We start from the raw sequence: 25,971 nt of genomic DNA, 5'->3' as shown, positions 1-25,971 counted from the left end.
ACATACACATATATATATATATGTACATGTATATGTATAACATATGTATGTAACTGAGTACGAGTTGCCTCTCTTAAACTTTCAACGTCGTACGACTGTTCCGCGTATATTGCATGTGTTTGCGAACGGGGTGTAGTCTTATGTAGCCTGATAAATGCGACGGACGTCGCGATGAAGAAATCCTGCGTGGGTTATCTATCCTGGGGTAGGATAAATACGAACGTTAGAAAGAAAGAGAGAGATAAAAGGAGAAAGAGAGAGAGAGAAAGAGAGAGAGAGAGAGAGAGAGAGAAGATCGGAGCAACGGGAATCGAATGTAGCGGCATACACAAAGTAGAACGATATATGTCTATCTCTATCTCTCTCTTCATACCCCTTTACTGCCGTTCCTTTCATGGGAGTAGCCACGTAACAAATGAGCTCGCTTTCAGCCACGTATTATACATTGGTCGCGCTGAATTACCTTACGGAAATACCGAGTTACGGTGTCACCAACCAGCAACCGATAGCAGCAACTCCGTCGATTGAGAAAGACAGAAATCGGGAGGGAGCGAGAGAGAGAGAGAAAGAGAGAGAGAAAGAGAGAAAGAGAGAGAGAGAAAGAGAGAAAGACACTTTGGATTTTCTTCTTGTAGAAGCAACCACGATCGTTTCCACCGCACGTTTGTCGTTCTTCTATCTTCTTGGGAGGTGAGAGCGTTGCCAATCGTTTGATAAGCACACTCCTAACGTAACCCTTATCTCAAGTATACTAAACGTCTACGAGCTGTTATAGGAACATCTAGCTTTACCGGTTAGCTCACGTTTTTTCTTTCTTTCCTTTTTCTTTTTTCTCTTCTTTTATTTTCCATTGTATATAATCCTCGCTAACTATCGTCTTAACTCGCACGTGTACGAGTATGAGAACATCTTCTTATTCGAATGATGATAATCGTCGTCGTGTTATTTGAAATGCAAAATCTCGAGAAGCACGAAGTTCCCTTTTCGATTCTTTCCTATTTTTCTTCCTTTCTTTCTTTGTCGATATCAATTTCGAACCTTGAACGATCCTCGATGAATGAAAAAAATGCCTAACTCTCTTGGTACAATGTTATTTCTCTCTCTCTCTCTCTCTCTCTCTCTCTCTCTCTATCTGTCTCTCTTTTTCTCTCTCTCTCTCTTTCTGAAGTTAAGATCGTCGGTGACTCGTAATAGACGCTTTCCCATGCAGTATCTAACACAACGAGCACAGATAAAGTGTAAAATTTAAGGTCTGCTTATTGCGACGTCGCGGGTGCAAACTCGGGAATAAAGGTTACGATCGAAAGTAAAGTGACAAGGCAAGTGGATCGGATTAACGATGGGACGTGAACTAGCTTCGTTCCTTCTCTCTTTCTCTCTATCTTCCTCTCTTTCTCTCTCTCTCTCTCTTTCTTTCTTTCTGTCTATATTTCTGTCTCTTTCTCTATCTCTCTCTTTCTCTCTCTCTCTCTCTTTCTTTCTTTCTTTCTGTCTATATTTCTGTCTCTTTCTCTATCTCTCTCTTTCTCTCTCTCTCTTTCTCTCTCCCTTACCTCTCTCTTGCGCTCGCTCAGTCTCTATCACCCTCTCATATTTTCTCTCTTTCTCTTTTTCTCTTCAACGTGTCACAGCACCCACGGCGGGTAGAGCGTGAAAACGGCGGATTAACCTTTGTAATTGTAGAATTATGTGGCGATTAATAACTCGACAAGGCGTGCGTGGGACTGCCGTGCTTTGTGGTTCAAACGCGGAGTGCAGAGATAATCATCGGTCGTGCCTGAAGCACAGACGATACCTACATATTATATCTATGTATACTTGTGTATATATATGTAAATATATGTATATATATATATATATACACATACATATATATATATATATATATATATATGTATATGTATATTCGTGGGTCTCTTCCTAAACATATATATATATATATATATTTATATATAAACTCATATATGTATGCACGCAAATGACTGATAATCCCATGTAATATTTAACTAAAATAGATTCGCGTAGAAATATACAAAATATATAAACTGTATACAATATACATATGTAAGTACATATCTATATGTATCGAAATTTATTATAAATACGATAGGAAATTTTCACTGATAAATACCTACATATTGTATGATCGGTGTATAGTATAGATACACAGATGTATATGTAAGTACTCGTAAATAGCTGCTCGGGTACATTCCTTCTATTTCTATCCCTCCTCTCTCTCTCTCTCTCTCTCTCTCTCTCTCTCTCTCTCTCTCTCTCTCTCTCTCTCTCTTTCTCTATCCTTTCTCTCGGAGGCAGAATATGTGGAGACATGGAAGACGAGGATGAATCAATGTCTCGGTAAGAGAGCAACAGTGGCAAGCGTGTCCCAGCAGTTTGAAACAAAACCATTACGCCACGTAACAGGTCGCGCATGGAGAAGCAATCTGCGTGCACACCGCAGCAGGAGAGCGAAGAAGAAGAGAAAAAGGAGGAGAAGGAGAAGAAAGAGGAACAGGAGGCGGAGGAGGAGGTGATGGTGATGGTGCTGGTAGTAGTAGTAGTGGTAGTGGTGGTAGAGAACGCGTCGCGTCTCGTCCGAAGAGAAACTGCAAGGAAGAGCCGTGATTCTCGAACGGGCGACACGAAGAGAGCACACGATGCCGACGATCCTGCTTCCGCGTTGATATTCACCCAGCCACGTGCAGGGTACTCTCTGTCTATCTTTGTCTTCTTCTTCTTCTTCTTTTTCTTTTTTACGTCTTCTTCTTCGTCTTCGTCTTCTTCTTCTTCTTCTTCGTCACCTCTCTTCCTCTTAGACTTCGTCTTCGTCTTCTTACCTTTCTCTCTTCTGTCTCTTCATCTTTTCTTCTTCATCTTCTTTTTCATCTTCTGCCTCATCTTCGTCTCTTTTTCTTTTTCATTTCTTCTTTTTTACACTTCATTTCCTCTCCTTTTTCTTCTTTTTCGTTTCTTCTACATATACTTCATTTCTTCTTCTTCTTCTTCTTCTTCTTCTTCTTCTTCTTCTTCTTCTTCGTCTCTTTTTCCTATACTTCATTTCTTCTTGTCTTTCATCTTCTTCGTCCCTTTTTCTTAGACTTAATTTTTCTTTTTCCTTTTCTTATTCGTTTATTTTTCTTCTTTCCCTTAATTTTTTCTTCCTCGCTTCTTCTCCTTCATTTCTTTTTCTTTATCTTTCTCTTCTTCTCCTTCTCCTTCTTTTTCTTTATTTTCATTGAACTTTCGATCGTTCTCTCGAAAGGGAAATGACACGGGGAATTCACTCATAATAAAATGACTATTATTCCATTTATCTTTACATCTTCAATTTATCGAACATTGATGACCGTAATAGAATCATACATTTATACCCGATTTTAAATCGAAATTAACTCGACGTTCTAAATCTAGTTACGTGTTTATACAAATTACATAAGACGTTCGTCGAGATGTCGAAGAAGTCGAATGAACAAATAGTAAATTAGCTTTCGTTCATTTAAATTGCTTACGATGGAATTCTCTTAGTACGTTTTGCAAAACGAAACATAAACGAGTTAAGTATCGGATTTTTAATGGCACGAAGAACAATCGTCATCGCCTCGCGTTTCTTTCGATGTCGCAACGGTACACGTACCTGTAACAACGAACTTGAAATATCACCGCATTAAATCTTTGTCTCTGAGCTAAGAGGAGATTTTCGATAAAAAGAAAAAGAAAAAAAAGAAAGAACAAAAAAGCGAAACGTTTATCGTTGCTGTATATTCGAAGATACCAATAAACGTCGATCGTGATAATTCGGATTTCGTCGCAAAATGTAAGTAAAAGAGAGAAAGGAATAATCATAGCAAGAAGTGAAAAGAAGGAAAGAAGAAATTAACTGAATGAAGAGAATTGAGGAAAAAAACGAAGGATTCGAAAATAAAACAAATAAATAAAACGTAGAAAATATGTAGAAGATGTTCTTTACAATGTTCTTTTATAATGAGCCAGGACGAATAAATGGATCGAAAGTAAATAGAAAAAAAAGGAAAGAAGAAAAATAATAAATAATGAGTGTCCGCGAATTATCCGCGAAAGGGTAAACGGAAGGGGCCTAATTAAAGGCTCGAAGGATATCTCGAATCGCACGGCGAGTAAGAATAAGGCCGTAAGATACTCCCAGTGGAGTTCTAAATTCGCTCGTTTTCCGAAAGGACGGTATCGGGACGCATCGTCGAAATAGATCGTTCGTAGAGGATCCGGTAGGATGCTCTTACCCTCTCACTCCCTCTTTCTCTCTCTCTCTCTCTTTCTCTCACTCTCTCTTTCTTTCCCTCTCTCTATCTATCTATCGAGACAAAGGTGGCTCTTATGGCCGAAGTTGCTAAGCCGCTTCTTCTTCGTGGCTCCTCGACATCGGCGATCTCTAAAAGCGATCGGTATCGGATCGCGTTATTTCTCTAGCCTATCGTCGCTCGCTTCTCTCCTCTATATCGTCCTTGCCGTACTATTAATCGTCGGCGGTTCTTCTAGTAGACGTTCACCCACGCCGTACGGCACCCGGCTGCTGCTCATTAGAGAAAGAGAGTCGACTTGACTAAGAGAAATGCGTGCCTATTTTCTTTCTCTAACCCACCAGAAATCAAGGATCCTCTTTGCTAGTAGTTGGACGAAAACGGAACTTTACAAACACACACACACATACACATACACACACACACATAGACATATATATTTATTATTATTCCATAGGATCATACTATAGAAAAGTCTCTGAATTCAGGGATAGTTAAAGTTCTGATATTGAGTTACTTGAGTTACTCACTGGCGGTGCTATCAAACGTAGTTGAGCGAATTTATCCTGGCCAGGAATTACGTAGATTTCTTCTTCTTCTTCTTCTTCTTCTCCTTCTTCTTCTTCTTCTTCTTTTTTTTCTTTCTCTTCTTTGACTCTCTTTCGCACGAAATCGGTAGCCAAAGAGTCTGACAGAACAGTGGGCACCAACGATTGGATTCCGATACTTTCCGTACTTCTCTTCAATGTATTTCAGTATGCCGTTTGGTATAAGGACGAGGAGATCGGATCGATTGGGAGGCCGCAAATGGTAATAGCACCGGGCATTGCGACTCTTTTCGAGAATCCTCACGGCTTATTGGAATGGATCGTGTATTCGATTGAAAGGACGAATCGATTGGAAAATTCGAAAAGAAGAAAGAAAAAACAGAGAGAGAGAGAGAGAGAGAGAGAGAAAGAAAGAGAGAGGGAGCAAAATTTATTTTTATTTATTTATATGTATATATAATATATTCTGAAATTTATCTATATTCAACAATTTCATACACTCATTTAATTATAATTAATAATTAAATCTTCGATCATTTTTCTTTCTCTCTCTTTCTTTCTCTAATAATATACGAACGATAAAAAAAAAAAAGTTAATTGAAAAAGGAAGAAGAAAAAAATCAACAACAACAATAACAACAACAACAACAACAAAGGAAAATTCGATTAAATGAGAGAAACGAGATCTTTCGAAAGAGCATTTCCTTTTTTTATTTTTACAAACTCGTAATCTACCTCATTATAATCCTGAATGGCTCGTCAGTAGAGAAACCATGTCTCGGAGACGCGGAGAACCATTTTTCAAGATCGCGGGAAACAAGCGAAGACATATATCAGAAACGCAACATTGTCCAAGATAGTCTCTTGTTGGCTGCAAAATGAAGTTAAGGAGAGGAAAAAGGATGGAGAAAGGAGAAAGATCCTGACCGTTCTCGCTCGATAATCGTTCCCTTTGTCGTTTCTTCTTCTTACAATGGCAGCAGTCCTACTCTAACGACAATACCTAACGACAAGACACCAAGACACGTTATACGTATAACACCGTATATGAGTTCGTATCTACATATACGTGTTTATGTATATGTACTTATGATATGTGTATGTGTGTGTATGTATGTATGTTGTATGTATGTATGTGTATGTATGTTGTTGTATGTATGTATGTTGTATGTATGTATGTATGTATATAAGATGCATCGATGGAAAATTAGAACGACATGGTTACACGACGACAACGACGACGATGACGACGACGACGATGAAGGAGAAGACGAAGAAAACGAAGAAGACGACGAAGAGACACAAGGATCTTTTCTCTTGCGATCTAGCGATCTCTCGATCTTGTGAACGAACGAGCGAGCGAGCGAACGAGCGAATCGAGCGAACGAGCGAACCGAGCGAGCGAATTCTTCTGGCGACTGCATTTATGGGAGAGCATTACGTAACGACGCGATTGCGTTCTCACACGGAGACGCTTTGTGGGTGTTATGAAATAGATATCGTGTTCCACGTACATTTATTCGCTTTAAATTCCGTCGGGTAAGAAAGAAAGCAAGCGCACTCTACGCGCGACCCCGTCTTGCGCAACGATCCTGAAGTAAATCTATTTACTCGCGCGTATGACTTTTCTTTCTTTCTTTCTTTCTTTCTTTCTTTCTTTCTTTCTTTTTTCCATTTTTTCTTTCTTTCTTTCTTTCTTTCTTCCTCCCCCACTTCTTTCTTTCGATATCATTCGAAAAAGAAAAGAAAAAAAAAATAAACTAGTACTTTAATTGTTATATCCTCGAATATTTAAATGTAAATTTTGTTTTGTACCTCGTTTGAATTAATTCAAATTTTTTGTTTTCTTCAATTTTTTGTTTTCTTTTTTTAACAAGTTGTCCTTTTCGTATATATATATATATATATATATATATATATATATATATATATATATCTACGACGAATGGACAAAATATTTTAAGTGATCATTTTTTAAGTCAAATTTTATTCAAGTAAAAATAATCATATTTTAAGTCAAATTTTTTTTTCTCTTTTCTTTTTTTTTTTTTTTTAATAAATTATCCTTATAAATACATGTATCTTTGATGGGCGAACAAAAGATTATATTAACTTAAATTCCATTTTAATTCAAACAGAGTGAATATACTTATACAATATATTCCATGTCGTTGTCCATTTATTATTTGCTTATGATACATATATTTTGTAAATCCCATAAGACATTTATTATATTAATTTTCACGTCCAAAATCTAACGCCCGATCATAACATTGGCACTTGAAATATTTAATATTATATTATAAGTGCTTCTCTCTTAATAATTCTTGACATATAACTATTTCGCTCGTTGAAATTGATATATAAAAGAAAAAAATAAATAAAAAGAAAAATCTATGGGAATTGATAAAAGTAACATTTTCACGCTTCGACTTATGCAAATATGTCCGGTCGTAAGGATTATCTTTCTCACGAGGTGTCCAAAGAGAGGAACAAAGTGAGAGAGAACTTTCCGTAGAAACGGATTCGTGATTTCTTCTTCTTCTTCTTCTTCTTCTTCTTCTTCGGTCGGTCACCATTTACATCGTACGCGTCGCGTTATCTTCTCGTTTTACCATAGTAAGAGCACGCCACGAGACATTCCGTCGGAAGAGATATTCTCTGGAAATGTCATGAGCGCGTTTAGCCGATCGTCCTCTCAACGGAACGAACGTAAAGTGTTTAAAAGATAATCCAGTGATAAGTATAATATTGACAATTAAAATAATATTTTATGTTATATTTATTAATATTATTTTTTTTCCTCTGAAACAAATATTTACCGAATTGATATGAAAAAAGAAAAAAAAAAAAAAAAGAAAAAAATTTTTACAACGATAAGAACAATATTTTATATTATAACTGTCATTATTACTATTTTTCTTTTTATTTCAAGAAGAACTAAAAAAAAAATTTAAATAACGTTTACCTTTGATCGGGTAAATGAAAAAAAAAGGAAGAAAAAAAATGAACGTATAACATCGACGATTAAAATAATATTTTATATCGTACCTGTTATTATGATTTTTCTTTTTTTTTTTTTTTTCTTTTTTAATTTCAAAAAGACGACTAAAGAAAATATTTACTGAATATTTACTTTTAATCAAGTTGATGCGAAAGACAAAAAAAAAAGACAAAGAAAAAGAAAAGAGAGAGATAGAGAGAAAGAGAGAGGCAAAATGAGCTTCAAAATTATAAATCAGTTCTTAAACAAAAAAAAAAAGATTTCTTTCTACATGAAGAACGACACTCATTGTTGAATTTTTTTCAATATTTCATTTGATCATTGTACAAAACCCGGAACTAAGATGAAAACAAATGGAAAAATTATGCATGTCCATTACGACAAACGGTTTAGCAAGATAATACTTTCCTCTTTATTCAGTTCTGACTATACCTACGTAAGTAACTTACATAGGAACACGAAGGTATACATACATATATACATACGTTGTATGGTTCGCTTCGATATCAAAGCTCATCGAGCTCGATTCTCGTTATACCATTGGGCGAGTTAGTCGAACGTTTTACAACATATGACTCATAAGAAAAAGCGAACACATACAAATGGATATGCACTTACACCTGCACCCTTTTATACATTATTATGTTACTTGTATATCCACTTGTATCGATCGATCCTCGCGCGAGATGCAATTAGAGACTCGTAATATGTATCAATTTATATTAATCGATTGGGGGCATTAGTCAGTCACAATAAATATCTATAGAGACGAAGAATTTCACGCTCACGCCAACTGGTGGAAGCTAACTTTTGCAAGCGAACAACGGTGCAACAACCGAGTTAAGAAATCTTTCGTAATACCTATCGACGCATGTTTTCTCTTCTCTCTTTTCTTTTTTGTTTTTTTTTCTTTTTTCTTTTTTTTTTAAATTTTCTTGAGTCTTTCGTTTTTTCTTCTATTTTATATCAATATATTTCCTCTTTTTATCTTTCATTTCTTCCTCGCTCCTCATTCCTTACGCCTATCTCTTTTTATTTCTCAATCTCAGTTGTCGTTTCCTTTTTCTTTTTCTTTTTTCTTTTTTTCTTTTTATTTATTTCTTTCTTCTTTTTTTTTTCGCTGTCCTTTTACTTCATTTAATTAGATACGGTCGGCTAATTTTTCATCCCAACCTTTTGCAATCTTATCCCGTTGTAACGATTCGATAATATATATCCCCACCCCCCCCCCTCCCGCCCCAATAAAATGTAAGATCTATGAGAAATTTTTGCATTCATAATTCGAATTCTCATGTACATATGTCGCGCGATTTGATTTCTCGTTCACATTAGAATTTGATCGCCGACGAATAAACGGTAATTATGAAATCGTTTATTATTAATTTCCCGATAGATCTGGAAATTCATTTAATAACGATCGAATTACCGTAAAACTCGTCTATGTATATTCGTCTACTCGTTTATTTATGTATGTATGTATGTGTATATATATATATATATATATAGAGAGAGAGAGAGAGAGAGAGAGAGAGAGAAAGAAAAAGAGAAAGAGATACGTATATGTATAGTTCTTCGACCAGTCCGATAATAATGAGAGTGCATCACCTTCCGTGAAACTAATTAAAACATTCGTAGGCTGCCGGGCAACGTTAACGGGGAGTTAATTTTCTCTGGGACGAATCAAATTTATTATTGATTATACGTTCAAAATTAACAATTAATAAAGCAAACGTGTATAATCACATGAGGAAACACGAAATAATATCGGATTCCTTCGACTTCGAGTCTCGTTGCTTTTAATTAGCAACAAATTTTCTCCTCTCTCTCTGTCTCTCTCTCTCTCTTTCTCCCTCTCTCTTTCTCTCGCACTCTTTTCCCTTTATTTATATCCCTCGATAAATACGAGACCGAGTTCGATTACAGGAATAAGGTATCGAGGTATCGAGGTATCGAGCGTGTCGATCATCGTCATTGCTTCTAGCAACGGTGAAAGTTTCGACCCCTTGCTTTGACCCGCGGAAGCAGAAGGAAAAGGCGCGACGCGTGCGGAACGAATTCGTGGAGGAAGTAAACGGCCTTTAAATCGTCTCGCTCTCGTATCTTCGAGCTACCTGCGTCCGCGAGAGCTCGATACGATCGATCGATGAAATTTCCTCACGGGGAATCGTGGAATCGTGTGCGTGACCGAGTCGCGTTAATAACGAAAATAACTTTCTACCTATCTTCTCTCTTTCTTTCTCTATCCATCTCTATCTTTATCTCTCTCTCTCTCTCTCTCTCTCTCTTTCTCTCTCTTTCTCTCTCTCTGTCTCTCTCTTTTTCTTTCATTCTCATTTTTCTATTTCTATCTTTTATTATAAAGAAGAAGATACCTCCTTGCGAGGTGTGGTCGATTCCAAAGAATTCTTCTCTTTCTCTTCCTATTATATTTAATTATAATATATTATATATATATGTATTATATATAATTATAATATATTATATATATACTATATATAATAATAATATAATATTATATATATATATATATATATATATATATACTGGTATAAGTTTATTTTAAATATCAATGTAATTTGAAATATTAAAAGATCAAGTTAAAACGATCAATTATATATATATATATATATATATATATATATATATATATATATAGATTCAAAATACTTTCGCGAAAAAAAATTGCAAACAATTTGGGTGAAGAACCATCGGTAAAGAAATATCTCGGATACTCGTGATAAACGAAGCACTCCTGTACACGTTTATATCCCTATATGCACGTAGTCATACATAAGGTTTATCATAACGGCCGGTTCGTGTTTTCACGGAATGGCACGGTAGAAATTAGCTTAAATAACGTTACCAAGAGCACGTCTCGAGATAAAAGCCGAACGGTAATAATTAAACTCTCGGTAGGACGTTTCTAAGGAAAATCAAGAGATACGAAGTGAGAAATAGTGTATGTATGTGCCTGTGTGTGCGAACTAATCATGAAAAATATTTAAGATTTTTTTTCTTTTTTTTGGATGAATGAACTATACAAAAAGAAAGAAGAAAAAAAGAAAACAAAAATTACTGAACGAATTATGTAACGCGTGTCCTATAATTTTGTCATACTATGTACTTCGTACTCGATTTCACTTCATACTTATGAGTTCACGAAGATAAAAAAAATATATATATATATATATATATATATATATATATATATATTTGCGCATTATACACATTAATATATATGTATGTGTATATATATATATATATACGCATACACACACACATTATATACATTAAACATATACATTCATATCGATCTCGCGAGTGCAGAAGAGAGGGTGCACCGTCGCATAGCAAGCGGGACTTTATACGCGTTCGCGAGTGCGTGACCGTGCGCGACCGAGACGGTTACGTCGTATCAGCCATCTTTCCCTCGTTCTCGTAGACTCGTTTCTCCTTTTGGTGCGAGTTCCACCGAAAAATGTGTTAACAAGAGTCGCATACGTGCACCACGAACAGAATTTTCATTTCTCTAACAGACGAGCATAACAATGTTTCATATATTGATATATATGATACAGATATATATATATATATATATATACATATTTACTGAATTGTTTATAATGTATACATGTATATTGATTTATAAAACGATAGAATCGATTAGAAATGGAAAATATCATTGATAATTTTGAATTTCCGAAGACTCTTCTATTCTCAATAGAAAGAGAGTTAAGAAGATCTTCCGTTACTCAGCACACCCACCTACACACACACATACACACAAATATATTATACGCATATATATATAATGTACATAGAAAATAAAACGTGTACCGGAAGAGGTACCTTCACTTGAATGTCCAAGATGTCTCGGGAATGGAGAAAAGGGCGTGTAAAGTAAAGCGTGCGTTGCACGCGGAAGAGCGGGTGACGTGTCGGTCGATATATATCGAGACTAGCGTGAAGTATTTAAAGGATAGAAAAGGATGGGAAGAGGATTAAGAGGAGGCTTCATGGTGAAAGAGGAAGAAAGTCGGCTATGCCGCGAGGTGTGGTGGCAGGCAGGTGAGCGCAGGCGTGCGCCTTTCGTGTTGGCATTTGCTAATGGCGATCTACGTTGAACAGAGAAACCGTAGACCTTAGAAAGAAAGAGAGAGAGAGAGAGAGAGAGAGAGAGAGAGAGAGAGAGAGAGAGAGAGAAGGATGCTGAGAAAGGAAGACTCGGATATAAAGGAAAAGAGTTGGTATCGCGTTATACCGACATCAGCCTTTCTTTCTTTTAGCGCCAGGGGCTTGAACAAGGGCCTTAGAAAGGGCCTGACCGAGAACTTGGGACTCATACAGAAGAAGAGAAACAACTCAACGATCATACGGGAAGAATAAGCGCGAGAGAGACGAGCACACCCACCTACGATGGGCTGAGCAACGATATATTACTCGCACGCCTCGTGACACCTCACCTGCCGAGTATTTTCTCTCTCTCTCTCTCTCTCTCTTTCTCTTTCTTTTTCCTTTTCTTTGTCTATCTATCTCTTTCTTTCTTTCTTACGTTGGTCGTCGCTTCCTCGTGGGTGGATAAGGCCCCGCGGGGCCACCTCGTCCACTTCTTTTCGTTCGGGAAACATTCGCGAATTTACTCAAACCAACGATGCAACGTATATATATAATATAATACATATATATATATATATATGTTAGTATATAACATATTCGTAATCATGGAATCTTACAATTACTATTCTTGTTTCTAATCGTAAGTTTATATAACGAATGATAGATGATTTTGTTTACTCACTTGAAATATTTTTTTAACTGGCTCGTGATTTCTATTGAGCGCAATAACAAAAAAGTTATATTCGAACGTATAGGTATACATATTGCATGCTATATATATATATTTATATATATATATATATATATATATATATATATATTCGTACAGATTATTCATACATATGTAGGTATGTATTTCGATTCGTTAAAGTCCATATCGAATGATATTCAATCTATTTCGATAACGGGTATCCCGATATTCAACGACGTTAAATTTTGTTTAATATCAAAGTTATTAGTGGATTTGCAATAGAATTCCTCTAAATATCTCTTGTTACCGGAGACTCGATCTCCAAAATATTGATAGAAATTAGAAACCCGTGAAAGGTATACTGACAAATTATTTTTTTATTTTTCATCAATCCGATAAGATACTTCAAAGATTACTAGTTAAAAGAAAAAGAAAAAAAAAGAAAAAAACTTGAATCAGATATTTCCCAAAAAGAAATTATCTAGTTTTGAGAATAACGATTAAATAATTTTTAATATCACTTTACATAGATATAAATATAACGAAAAAATTTGATTTACATCTCACATTTAGATCGTTCGACTTTCAAACGTCGTATCTACCTTCTAATCATGTTGTGATAAAAAAAGAAAAAGGAAAAAGGTAAAAAAAATAAATAAATAAATAAAAATAAGCATAAAAATAAAAATAAAGACAGCGAATAAAATCTCGGATAAAAGATGCTTTCTCTGTCTCCCTCTGTCTCTCATTTCTCTTTCTCTCTCTCTCTCTCTCTCTCTCTCTCTCTCCTTCTCTCTCCTTCTCTCTCTCGAAGAGAAGAAGAAAAAAGAAAGTCTCCATTCGAAGGAGGAAATGATTTCGAAGTTACGCGCGATCGAACGCGCCATCGATCTTATAACGGCTCGATGTCGTAGGTCACGATGAGAGGCCTCCTTTAACAAGGACATTGAAATCTTTGCACGGCGACGTGCGTAATGATCAGTGACGGATAGCCGACGTACCTTGTAAGATCGCGATCCTCGAATGCTACGATGGTAAAAGAGAGAAGAAATGAGAAGAGAAGAGAAAAGAAAGAGAGAGAGACAGAGAGAGAGAGATAGAGAGAATAAGAAAGGAAGGAAGGGGCAGGAGGGGGAGGGGAGAGAACAGAAAGAAAAAAGAAGAAGAAGAAAAGAAGAAAAAAAAGGAAAAGAAAAAAAATGTGCAAGAAGTGCCCCCGGTGCAGATAGTTAGCGGAGAAGTCGGATCGATGGATCGAGCCAAGAGATGGAGAGGTAGCGATCGACTCAAACAGGACTGTGAACGTACGATCGAGATCTTTAGACGATACATCGACGCGTACATATGCGTAACCATAACTCATCCCTGAAACGACTACTAAACCCTAAAGCGACCTTAGAAACTAGATCTCGACCTTACTTTTATTCATTTATTTTTTCATTTTTTCTGCTTCTTCTTCTTATTATTATTTTTTCGGTAAAATTTCCCGGGGAGTTGTTGGTGCGTTGTTTGAAAAAAAAAGAAGAATAAAAAGAAAGAGAAATTAATTCCAATATATTTATCTGAAAAGAAAGAAAAAAGAAAGAAAAAGAGAGAAAGAGAAAGAGAGAAAGAGAAAAAGAGAGAGAGAGAGAGAGAGAGAGAGAGAGAAAATACTTTACGGTTAAGGTCTGATACGGTTAAAGTCCGATGTATTAAGTAACTTATTGAATACTATATTGAGATAAATCAATAGAATCTAATTATATATCCGATGCAGATTCTTCATTAAATTAATTTACGGGAAACATATATTCTTCCTTTAACATCGTTTGAACGAAGAACGAGTAAACTATTTGATATCACAGACGATCTCTTCACGGATAAAAAAACGAACGACTAATCTTTCCTCTCTCTTTCTAATTTACTCTCTCTCTCTCTCTCTCTCTCTCTCTCTCTCTCTCTCGTATATACATACATACATATATTTGTATGTATATATGTATGTATATATATTCACCCGGTATAGAAGCGCACGCGCGTCGGTATTATTAAAAGCGTACTTCTGAAGACGCCTGGAACTCCGATTATCCGTTCGAGTAAGGTAGAAATCAAGATCCAAGCGGTTTGGTATCTTCGTCGTCATCTTCCTCGCATTCCTTATAAAGTCGAAATCACGGATAATACGGAGATGAAGAGAAGAAAAAGAGAGAAAGAGAAAGAGAAAAAGAGAGAGAGAGAGAGAGAGAAGGAGAGGCGGGGTATGGGAAGCCGGCGACATTTAACTCGGCAATCGGTAGGACACCTGTGACATTTCATTAAGTGCCGCGAGCTCGGCGGCTGCACAACTGCGAGAGTAACGCGAGGCGGAAAGGGACGAGAAGAACGTCAGATAGATAGAAAGAGAAAGAGAAAGAAAACGAGAAAACGAGAGAGATCGAAAGAGCGAGAGAAACAGCGCGGAACGAGATGAGGAAGAAAGAAAAGAAGAATGAAACGAAAAAAAAAAGAAACAAAGAAAAAGGGAAAGGGTAAGAAGAAAGGAAGAAAAAAGAAAGAAAAAAGAAAAAGGAAGGAAAAAAGAGAGAAGGAGAGAGAGAAAGAGAGAGAGAAACAGGCAAGGAGGCAAGTAGAAGGGTAAAAGGAAGAAAAAACGCTTAAAAGAAACGCCGCACTCCGCGCAAAGTGGATTCATTATGCGCCGCGTCCGCGGAATCCCGCATTTGCATCTCGCGGTAGCAGTCGCGACTATATACGAGGTGGACGCGAGCATTAGTTTGCGTCCTGCGATGCCGTGGGACGCATTTAACATTGGTAACGGTGCGCAAATCGTTGACTGCCTCTCTGAGAGCATCGGGAAAAGGGATGGCCACAGCACCCAATCTATTTCAAACTCTGAACGCGGAAAAATTTGTCGTCCCGAGCTACTCGCTCTCTCTCTCTCTCTCTCTCTCTCTCTCTCTCTCTCTCTATCTCTCCCTCTCTCTCTCTTTCTCTCTCTCTCTCTCTCTCTCTCTCTCTTTACGTTCACTTCAGCAAAACATTGCACGGTACAACTCTAATGCCACTACCAACATAAGGCTAACATAAGGTATACGACTATCAGGAAAATTCTATTCCGCACCGGCGATGACGTTAATTAATTTTGATATACGCTCCCTCGCGTCGCGTGATCGTAAATCGCCCGTAAATCAAATGCTTGCTTACTCATTTGCCCCTTACTTATTGTCAAACGAGTAAATCAGATTCGTTTCGGTAGATTGTTACATGCATAATATTTCGATTGAAATTCAATTTTTGATTTTGAAACAAATAGAAATTTTACTTATCACGTTCGTCGTTATTTTAGATTCGTCAATTTCCCTTTAATTTTATTTTATAATTCGTTAACAACAACAGTAATGTACGTACGTACGTACGTACGAATTCAGAATCATTTTCTATTTTGAATTTTTATTAGATAAGTAAATAATTATACGTACGATGACAATGAATAGGATATCTTTAAGAAACGAGGTGTAAAAGTCGCAAACGGGAGCTAAATTTGTACGATTTAAAAATCGAAAAATCGAATGGATAAGGAAGATTTAGAAACGTACGCTTTTCTCTTCTATTAAAGATGCGCGCTCGCGTTCTCAAGCTCAAGCTCGCGCTAGCTCGTTCTTGTAAGGAAGCGAAACCTGCTTCGCACAGGGCAAGAGTAACTTCCACGGGAGTAGCCAGTAAATCGTACTATCTGCGAGCATAAATTCCTGCCGTTGGCTATCTAAAAATCGTATTAAGCGTACTTTAGCGATTCCACGAGGTGGTTAGAAGCGCGGACACGGCATTGCCAAGCTTTTAAAGAGAGAGAGAGAGAGAGAGAAAGAGAGAGAGAGAGAGAGAGAGAGGAGGGGGAGAGAGAAAGAAAGAGAAAGAGAGAGAGAGAGAGAGAAGGTAATAAGGTACGAGTGGGGAAGGGAGGGGTATGGGTTTAAGAGTTAACGACATTTGCAATAAAACAAAGAAAAAAACTTAGTGGATTGATAAAGAAACAAAGGACGATGACGAAAGGGTGAAAACGTGAGTGAGTGAGTGAGAGAGAGAGGGAGAGAGAGAAAGAGAGAGAGAAAAAGAGAAAGAGAGAGAGAGAGAGAGATTGAGAATGAGACTGAGACTGACGTCTGTAAACGTAAAACGTGGAACGAATTTCGTATTTCTTCATAATAATATCTAGTAATAATAATAATAATAATAATAATAATAATAATAATAATAATAATAATAATAATAATAATATTAATAATAATAATAATGATAATAATAATAATAATAATGATAATAATAATAATAATAATGATAATAATAATAATAATAATGATAATGATAATGATGATAATGATGATGATAATGTTAATAATCAATGTTAATGATCATTGTGGAAAATAGTAAAGTTATAAGTGAGCATGTCTGATCGACTAAATTACGTAGAATTTGCAAGAGTTTTTCAGTTCAGTTAAAACAGGGCCGAATTATAATCGTCGTCGTTAAGTCTGCGGACTACGCCTTTTATCGATAAGAAAGAAAAAGCAAAAGAGAGAAAGAGAGAGAGAGAAAGAGAGAGTGGCTGTCATTGGTCGAGACAAGTCGGCGAAGAAGCCCCTTCTCGGTCGAGGTGCCGGTAATTAAAGATATTATCAACGGTGCGTGTCGCCCCGTTGCACGTGAGAGGCGACCGCGAGGCAGGTAGTACCTACAACCTACAACCTACAACGCATATCTATGTGTACACGTAGGTGTATATACATGCATGCATACGTACGTACATACATAGATATATACATATATACATACTTATGTACGTAAGTAAATCTCACAGAGAGTTTGTACGGGTACATACATGCGTACCTACATATACATACATATATATATATACATATATATATATATATATATGTAAGTATTTATGTATATATGTACGTATGTATGTATGTGTGTAAACGTATCTATACATTCTATAACCGTACGTACCCGTAAGTAAGTACGTACCACGAGAGCGCTTGGTACGTGCTACCTGACCGTAGAAAACTATAACGAGTACATCGCCGTCTCCGCGTTTCGTTACGAAATCGGTGGTAAGGTGATCATGTAAGAAAGAAAAAAAGAGAGAGAAAGAGAAAGAGAAAGAGAGATAAGGAAAGAGTTAGAAAGTTTAACGGAGACGAACAAAAAAGTCGAAGATTAACACGAACCGATTTGAAAAAAAGAAAAAAGAAAAAAGAAAAAAGAGGGAAAAAAAACGAACCTACAATTACGATTGTGAGTTAATCAATTTCTATAATCCTTAATTTAATTTGTCGTTACTTCCAAATCGTACGTGATCGAAGGATTCAATCTTTATGTCGTAAACGATTAAAGAAAAAAGAAAAAAGAAAAGAAGAAAAGAGGGCAACAAAAAATTACCATCAGTTCGGATCGAAGGTATATCGTAAGTCCTTGAAAACAAAAAATTAAAAAGTACACGCCGACGTACGTACGTCGTCAATAGTATGATAACGATCGAAGATCATCATTGGGCACTCTTTTGACTTAACAACGAGACAGATAGACAGACAGACAGACAAAGAGAGAGAAAGAGAGAGAGAGAGAGAGAGAGAAAGAGAGAGAGAGAAAGAGAGAGAGAGAGGGAGATAGAATAAAAAATAAAGAGAGAGAGAGAGAGAGAGAGAGGAAGATAAAGAAAGATAAAGAAAGAGAAGTCGGCATTAGCGGCGGCTTCTTTTCGTCGTAACATCGACGTTCGCACGTCAATCACGTCGAAAATCGCAGCACGAGCCGCTTATACTACATATGTAGGTACATGCGAGAGAAGTGCCAGGGGTATTGAGCCATCAGCGCAGATCCGGGAATTGTGCAGGGCGGTCCATAAAACGTGGCCCCGTACCGCGTTAGGCCTCCGTCAGGGTAATTTACAACGCTGGACATCGCTGCCGTTTTATTACCAGGTTGTTTATTTTACGGTTGGTACGCCTTTGCTTCTCTCTCTCTCTCTCTCTTTCTCTCTCACTTCTTCTTTCGCATTGCTTCTGCATCTGTTTCTTTCTCCTTTTCAGAGGATGCTGCACGTGTTCCTCTCTCTCTCTCTCTCTTTCTATCTCTCTCTCTCCTTCTCTCTCTCCGTCTGTCGTTTACTCTCTCGTTCACTACTTATCTCTCTCTTTCTCTGTCTCTCTTTCTCTTGCACTGACTCACGTCTGCTAGATGCACCTACCGGAACAGAGCAAGAAGAAGACGATGGTCCCTTGGCTTCGCTCGCAATGACCCGTAGCAGCCTTAGCGCAGGCTCCTCCCCACCGTTCGAATATCCCCACGATCGAATATTGGATGTTTTCTCATCCGAGCCACGTATCCTTCCTATGCTTCCTTACTTACTCATACTCTCTTTCTTTCTTCTTCTCTCTCTCTCTCTCTCTCTCTCTCTCTCTCTCTCTCTGTCTCTGTCTCTCTCTCTCTGTCTCTGTCTCTCTCTCTCTCTCTCTTTCTATTTCCCTTGCTCTTTTTCTCTTTTCTTCTCTTCCTCTTTCTCTTTCTTACTGCTTTAAGGCTACGTTACACCATCCTCGCAAATTACTCGCGCACGCGTGGGGTAAGATTAGTTCGAAGCTTCTTCACGTGTTTCTAAAAGGAATAAGTGACTTTAGGAGTCAGCCTATGGTATATATCAAACTATATTATGTCAACGTCCGTCTTAACGTATAAGAAACGTTCGATCGAAGAATTTCATCGTTTAAAAGCCTCAGAGTCAAACGCACGGCGTAAATATCAGGATAATCTCTAATTAAAAGTTACACGCTCGTATTCTAGAACGTAATTTGCGAACGTGTACCCAACCAAGAGATAAGAGTAAAAGGGAGTAATGAAACGAAGAAAGACTATTCAATGTATTAGTGTATTCGAGAGACATAAAGATTGAAAAAAATAAAGAGAATAATCTTCCGCGCTTATGTTATTTTCATATTAAAATACGAAAGACGTCCATTGATAAGTAATAATTAATATTGAATGGGATTTTTTCTGTACGGTGATAAATTAAATGTACCAATGATAAAAATTTATTACACTGAATGTATTTTGAAAAGAAACAAAAGGAAAAATATATACAACATATGTATATATATATATATATACATAGGTAGCGTCACCTAGTGACATGTATAAATTGAAAAAAAAATATCGAGAAAAAATCTAGCAGTCCTGTTAACAGTTAAAAGACTAGAAATACTTATTCTACACACACACACACATACACTCTCTCTCTCTTTCTCTCTCTCTCTCTCTCTCTCTCTTTCTCTTTCTCTTTCTCAAAGAGAATTAATGAAAGCTCTGTTCATTCTGGAATCGATCCGATCGTTGAAATAAAATAAATGATGCCTCTTGCCTACCGTAGAATCGTTAAATAACTCGTGGTAGTCTCGAGCAAGGAGTAATTAATATCGAAAGTTTACACTCTATCATCCGAAGGATGCACAATGAGCGATGAGCTATGAACGGCCTTTGTACGATGTACCTTATGCCGCTCAGCTTAGATCCTTTCGTTTGTCGTCCTGTAAAATTCATCGTTATTTGCTTTCACCGGGGACTCGAGTAGCTCTCGCTGTACCTTCCAGGTAGAAAACGAGATAGCAAACACTTCGTTTTATTTGTAATGCCAGGAGATTCATAACACACGTAACATAATCTCATCGATATCCTATCTATGCCTCATTTTAACTATAAGTGTACCAATGACATATATATATGTATATAAAATTTGAATATGTTCAATATAACTACGGGAATATCACAATTAACAGTCAATATGCTAATATTTGAACAAATAGAGACAGGACAATGACCGAATTGATAGGAAACACTGTTACGTACAATAATGTATTAAGTTCTATTCAACATAATAATTACAATGGATTTATCATCTAATTATTTCGATTTATTAATATTAACAATCACTAATTGTAACGAATGATCTTTCCTTCCGACCATTGATGATGGTACTTATGAAAAAGGGAAGAACAAAATAAAGAAAAAAAGGGAAAAGAAAAAAGACAGAAAGAAAAATGAATAATAAAAATCATTTCCATCTCGTAAAAAGGATAACGAATTTTCCGTAAATCTAGAAATAACGTTTTATAGTCTAATTAAAATGTCCGATGCTACTGTACGATAAATGAATTATCGTAAATAAATTCTTAAGTATGATAATTATGATGATAATAGGAATAATAATAATAATAATAATAATAATAATAATAATAATAATAATAATAATAATAATAATAATGATAATAATAATGATAATGATAATGATAATGATAATAATAATAATAACAACAGCAACAAACGTACATTCTCTTCCGCGTTAGTATTTTCTCTGTTGGTTTACTTGGTAAGTGCATTGATCGGAGGGGGTAGGGGAGAGAAGGGTCACTTAGAGAGATAGGTAGAGCTCTAGCTACCAGGTTTCCGACTCGGTCACGAGTCCCAAGGAGCCGAGGCCGAAACTACAAACAGAGAAGAACGAGGAGTACGAAGAAGAGAAGGACTAGAAGAGTTAAGAGTATGGAACGTATTGTAACAGGGAGCAGAATAGAAAATAGAAAATAACAACGACAAGCGACACAGCGACACAGCGATGGCAGCAGCAGTAACAGCAACGGCAGCACCAAAGGGAAAGAGGAGGGAGGGAGGGAGGGGGAAGAAAAGTGGAGACTCTCTCTTTCTCTCGATCCATAGAGACACACGTTGAGGTCCGAGTTACCTACTATCACCGCGCATAGGCGCGGTGGGTGTCTGTCGGTGCCACCGGGGCGTGTGAACGCTGTGACATATGCGCCGTGTCGCTTTCTTTAATCGCCTCTGGCAGCGCACGCGCGTGTTATCCATTCGCAGTGACGCGGTTTAGATCAACGTAAAGAATTCGCCGAACGTAAAATCACCACCACCACCACGTGCCTAGATCCATTCCCTTGGGCTCGTGCTTCACGCCGTATTACACACGGTACGATTGATTATCGTATTAAATTAAATTAAATTAAATAATTCAAAATCAAATAAAAACGTTTTCCATACGTCGTCGACATGTTTTCTTTCATCGACACGTTTCCTTCGTATCGTATCAAAACACAGATCAGACATATATTTTTCAAAGAAACGAATAGTTATCTTAATGCTATGTAGCGTATTCTTTAATCGATATCGTATCTTTTTAAATGTCACTCAAACTTAATCGATTCGATTTCCTTAAAATATACACTAAGGTTCCTTTTTTTCTTTTTCTTTTTTTCTAACGAAACCAGTTTTCAAATTACCAACTTAACTACGTCGTATATCCTGGAAATTAAAATCTATGGTTTGATTTAATTATATCAAAATTTAATTCTAAACTTAATCATGTATTTAACAATAATACTCTCGATTCAATTCATATAACGAGTGCGAATGAAAACGAGAAACCATATTATCAATATGCTTCCTATATATATATATATATATATATATATATATATATATATATATATATATTCGCCTGTATAATCAATAAACGAAAATTCGCAGATAGCCGTGAAAACTTATCGATTTTACGATCTATAATATAAACCGATGCCGATCAATTCGTTGTTGTGTGCTCTCCGCTTGTCAAAGTAAAAAGGCTCAATTCTCAAACACGGGTAATAGCCAACGCATTATGTCAACCGATCCTGGACAACCGTTTATTACGGACTGCACCGCGATAAAAAACGCATTTTGCATAATGCAAGATAATCAAGCGAGACGGGTTTGGGACAGGTGTGCCGTGCCGAGCGCTCGTGAAACGGTGCTACGGTAAAGGGAGGGAGGGAGGGAGGTAGGTTGATGACTGGGAGGGGGGTGATCAGAAGGGAAAGCTTCTCCGAGGGCGCTACCATCATCCTTCCTTACAAAGTCGACGTGTAAATTAATAATCTATTAGGGCGTTCTTCCCTCTCTCTCTCTCACTCTCTCCTCTTTCTCTCTCTCTCTCTCTCTCTTTCTCTTTCGGTCTCTTTTTCTTTGCGTTATTCTTCTGATGCCGCTTCCACGGGCCGACGAACGAAAGCCGCCTCTGGCGACGTTTTAACCGGCACGAATGCGCGAAGTTATTAGTACGCTCGGCGTACTCGTCGTCTTTTATGAAGGGGGAGTAAGGGGGTCTGAGGTCTGAGAGAAAAAGAGAGAGAGAGAGAGAGAGAGAAAGGGGGAAAGATGGGAGGCGAAAAAAAAAGATACCGCAAGGTGAAAAGAAATTCGTACGGAAGTGTTTGAAATTTTGTTTCCTTTGCCCTTTGTCCCTTTTAAAGAGGATTTTCTATTCGGATAAAATTTATCTTCTTTTTTTTTATTGTACTCGTTCAACGTATATGTACGAATATATTTAGAAATACAGATATATATATATATATATATATATATATATATGAGTAATACGATATTTGTTGTAACGTCTTAACTATATTTTATATATATATATATATACTTGGGTATATTAGGAGGTGTTCAAAGATTTGTATAACACAGGAATACGAATATAAATCTGATAAGGTAAGATCTATGTATAATTTATAAGATAAGAGATACATTGTATCTTATCTATTATCTACAATATGTAGATAGATTTTAACATATAACTATATAACTATAAATTCATTATATATATATATATATATATCGACTAATAAAAATATTTTACTACAAAACTAATGCAATTTATACGTAATGTCATGGTTCTTATTATAATCGCAGGAAAGCGGCCGATCGTTCTCCTTAATGATTCTTCTGTCAGATCGATACATATTCACGATAGATATTACTCGATCGATCGATCAAGAGAGAGAAAAGATAAAAAGAGAATAGAAAGAGAGAGAGAGAGAGAGAGAGAGAGAGAGAGAAAGACACGGGGCGAATTACTCGCGACGCTGTCTGCATCGATCGTTCCCTTCTTGATTTACATCTTCCACCTTGACGAAGGATTAAGCGATCGTTTCGTACCTTCTATCTTATAGTCACGAGTATGGTTTCTCTCGCGAGTATCGTTTTACTTTGCGATAAATACATACATACATGCATAGGTTACTATCTACTAGTAGGCCGATTAACGCCAACTTTGAGAAACGAAGATTTCAAATTGCGATCGAAATATCGAGGGACATCGGACGATCTCGATTACGTAAGGCGATGATCGGTGTCTAATGGATCTTCGACGATTCGTGATTTACACATACACTTCTATTCCTATTCTGTCTATGTATATTCGAAGATATCTATATGTATCTATGTATGTATGTATATACGTACGAGAATCGCGATAATCGACCGGCAACGATCGACTTTCGGAATTTATCGGAAAGTCAATCGTGAACCTATCTTGCGGCACGGCTGAAACGATTTGCTTCGAGGGCAACACGGAACGAATCCGATCGATCGATCGGATCGTTCTTCTAATCGACGAGTCAAATGAACTAAGATACGTACGTACGTACGTATGTACTTACTTGCTTACTTATTTACTTACTTACTTACATTCGATTCTTAATGAGCCTCCAATAAAATGTCGCCAATGCCGGTGAAAGCAGATACCTAATGAAATTCTTATTACGACATTTCGCGTATACCAACCTAACTATATCTATTTACTTATTCTACGAATGTATCCGTTCTTCTATATGCGTTTCATCATACTATGTACTGTTCAATGCTCGCGATACGTCGTAGATTAATTTTAAAACCCACGTCCTCACGCGTGATTTGATCTTTTCGATTACAAAAAAAAGAAAAAAAAAGAAGGAAAACAACTTCTTTATTCCTTTTTCCTATGTCCATTCAATAAGAAAAAAAGAAGATATATAAATCTCTACTACCGGATAAATTTATTTATCCGTATGAACGAACAGATACTGGATACTACTAACTCGTCTCTTGCATCGAGTCAGGTTCGATTATAACCTCAGTTTATAACAGATTATCGCGTATAATAATTCTAATTCTCACGCAAGAAACGAGTGATTGTCTTTCCCTCTCTCTCTCTCTCCCTCTCTCTCTCTCTCTCTCCCTCTCTCTCTCTCTCTCTCTCTCTATCGCTCTCTCTCTCTCTCTCTCTCTATCGCTCGCTCATTCGTTCAATCGATTATATTATATCTGTCTTTTAAAGTGTTCTTAGGAAGTGAAACAAACGGAAGAAAAAAAAAAGTAGTAGAAAAAGAAAAAGAAAAAGAAAAAAGAAAAAAAAAGGAAAGGGAAAAAAGGAGAGAAAAAAGACCATAAAAGATACATTTATCACGCGCCAAGGAAAGGAGTTATGCGAACGTATTATGTAGCTATAGACGAAGTATGCGATAATATCATAGCGAGTAGCAATGTAAGCGATTTAATGTCACGTAGATATACGAACGCTTGGAAAAATAGAAGAAAAAAAGAGGTGGGAGTATAAGTAAGGGGTGCGAGGGGGTTAGAGAGGGTGATGCAGGGGAAGCTGCGGTAGTTTTGATCCAGCAACATTTTTAATTTCCATTGCTCGAGAGAGGAACAGGTCCTGTGCTGGAACTTTATCTATGCGATTTCTCTAATACCATGTAAATATAACGCTTAATAGCACTGGTAAAGGCCACGACACTATTGGCCGCCGCCTTAATTGCCACGGTTATACTAATCCCAAAGGACTCAATTAATAAATAACGAGAAATATCTTTGTCGGCGTCGATAAACGCTCAGACCGATCGATTCGCAGAGATGGTACGATAACGTTAGGTCCGGTGGGTGTCAACCTTTTTTCCTGATCGTTTTCTCGCCGCTACGACGCCGCCTTTCCGCGATATAAATATATTTATATGCATATATGTACCTATGTATATATATATGCATATATATATATATATATATGTATATATATATGTATATATATATGTATATATATATATATATATGTATATGTATGTAATACCAGTCGATCGAACGAGACGCGTAAATCGAACGAATCGATCGATGGAATCGATTGGATGATCTAAGGTACGTGTTCGATTCGATTAATGCAGATTATTATTTCATTATTATCACAAGGAAGTAATCTCATAATTTACAAGCTTTCGATTAATTTTCTTTTCCTTTATTTTCTTTTCTTTTCTTTTTTTTTATCTTTTTGTTCATTTTAAAGATACAATTTTTTGAATAAATATTCAATTTAGAAAATTTCGAACATTTCAAATTATTTGTAGTAAATAATTAAAAAAAAAAAAAAAAAGAAAAAAAAGAGAGAAAATAAAAATCATAACCTTTAAGAAATATTAAGGACCGATGAAAAATTCGAATTTCTTG

General features: G+C 36.6%; 1 protein-coding gene across 1 annotated transcript in view; it reads left to right on the top strand.

Annotated features, from left to right (window-relative positions):
* Positions 1 to 25,971, top strand: part of LOC118446420 (uncharacterized) — a 156,053-nt gene that overhangs the window by 52,692 nt on the left and 77,390 nt on the right. Inside the window, exon 3 of the mRNA XM_085659430.1 lies at positions 21,578 to 21,646. Coding sequence (XP_085515556.1) covers positions 21,578 to 21,646 — 69 coding nt within the window. The remainder of the gene's footprint in view (positions 1 to 21,577; positions 21,647 to 25,971) is intronic.

This window comes from Vespa mandarinia, chromosome 9, assembly GCF_050613455.1.
Source record: "Vespa mandarinia isolate Hongniang chromosome 9, ASM5061345v1, whole genome shotgun sequence".
NCBI classification, from domain to species: domain Eukaryota; kingdom Metazoa; phylum Arthropoda; class Insecta; order Hymenoptera; family Vespidae; genus Vespa; species Vespa mandarinia.
Note: the sequence above shows the minus strand (reverse complement) of the source record. Positions and strands in the feature narration are given on the sequence as shown.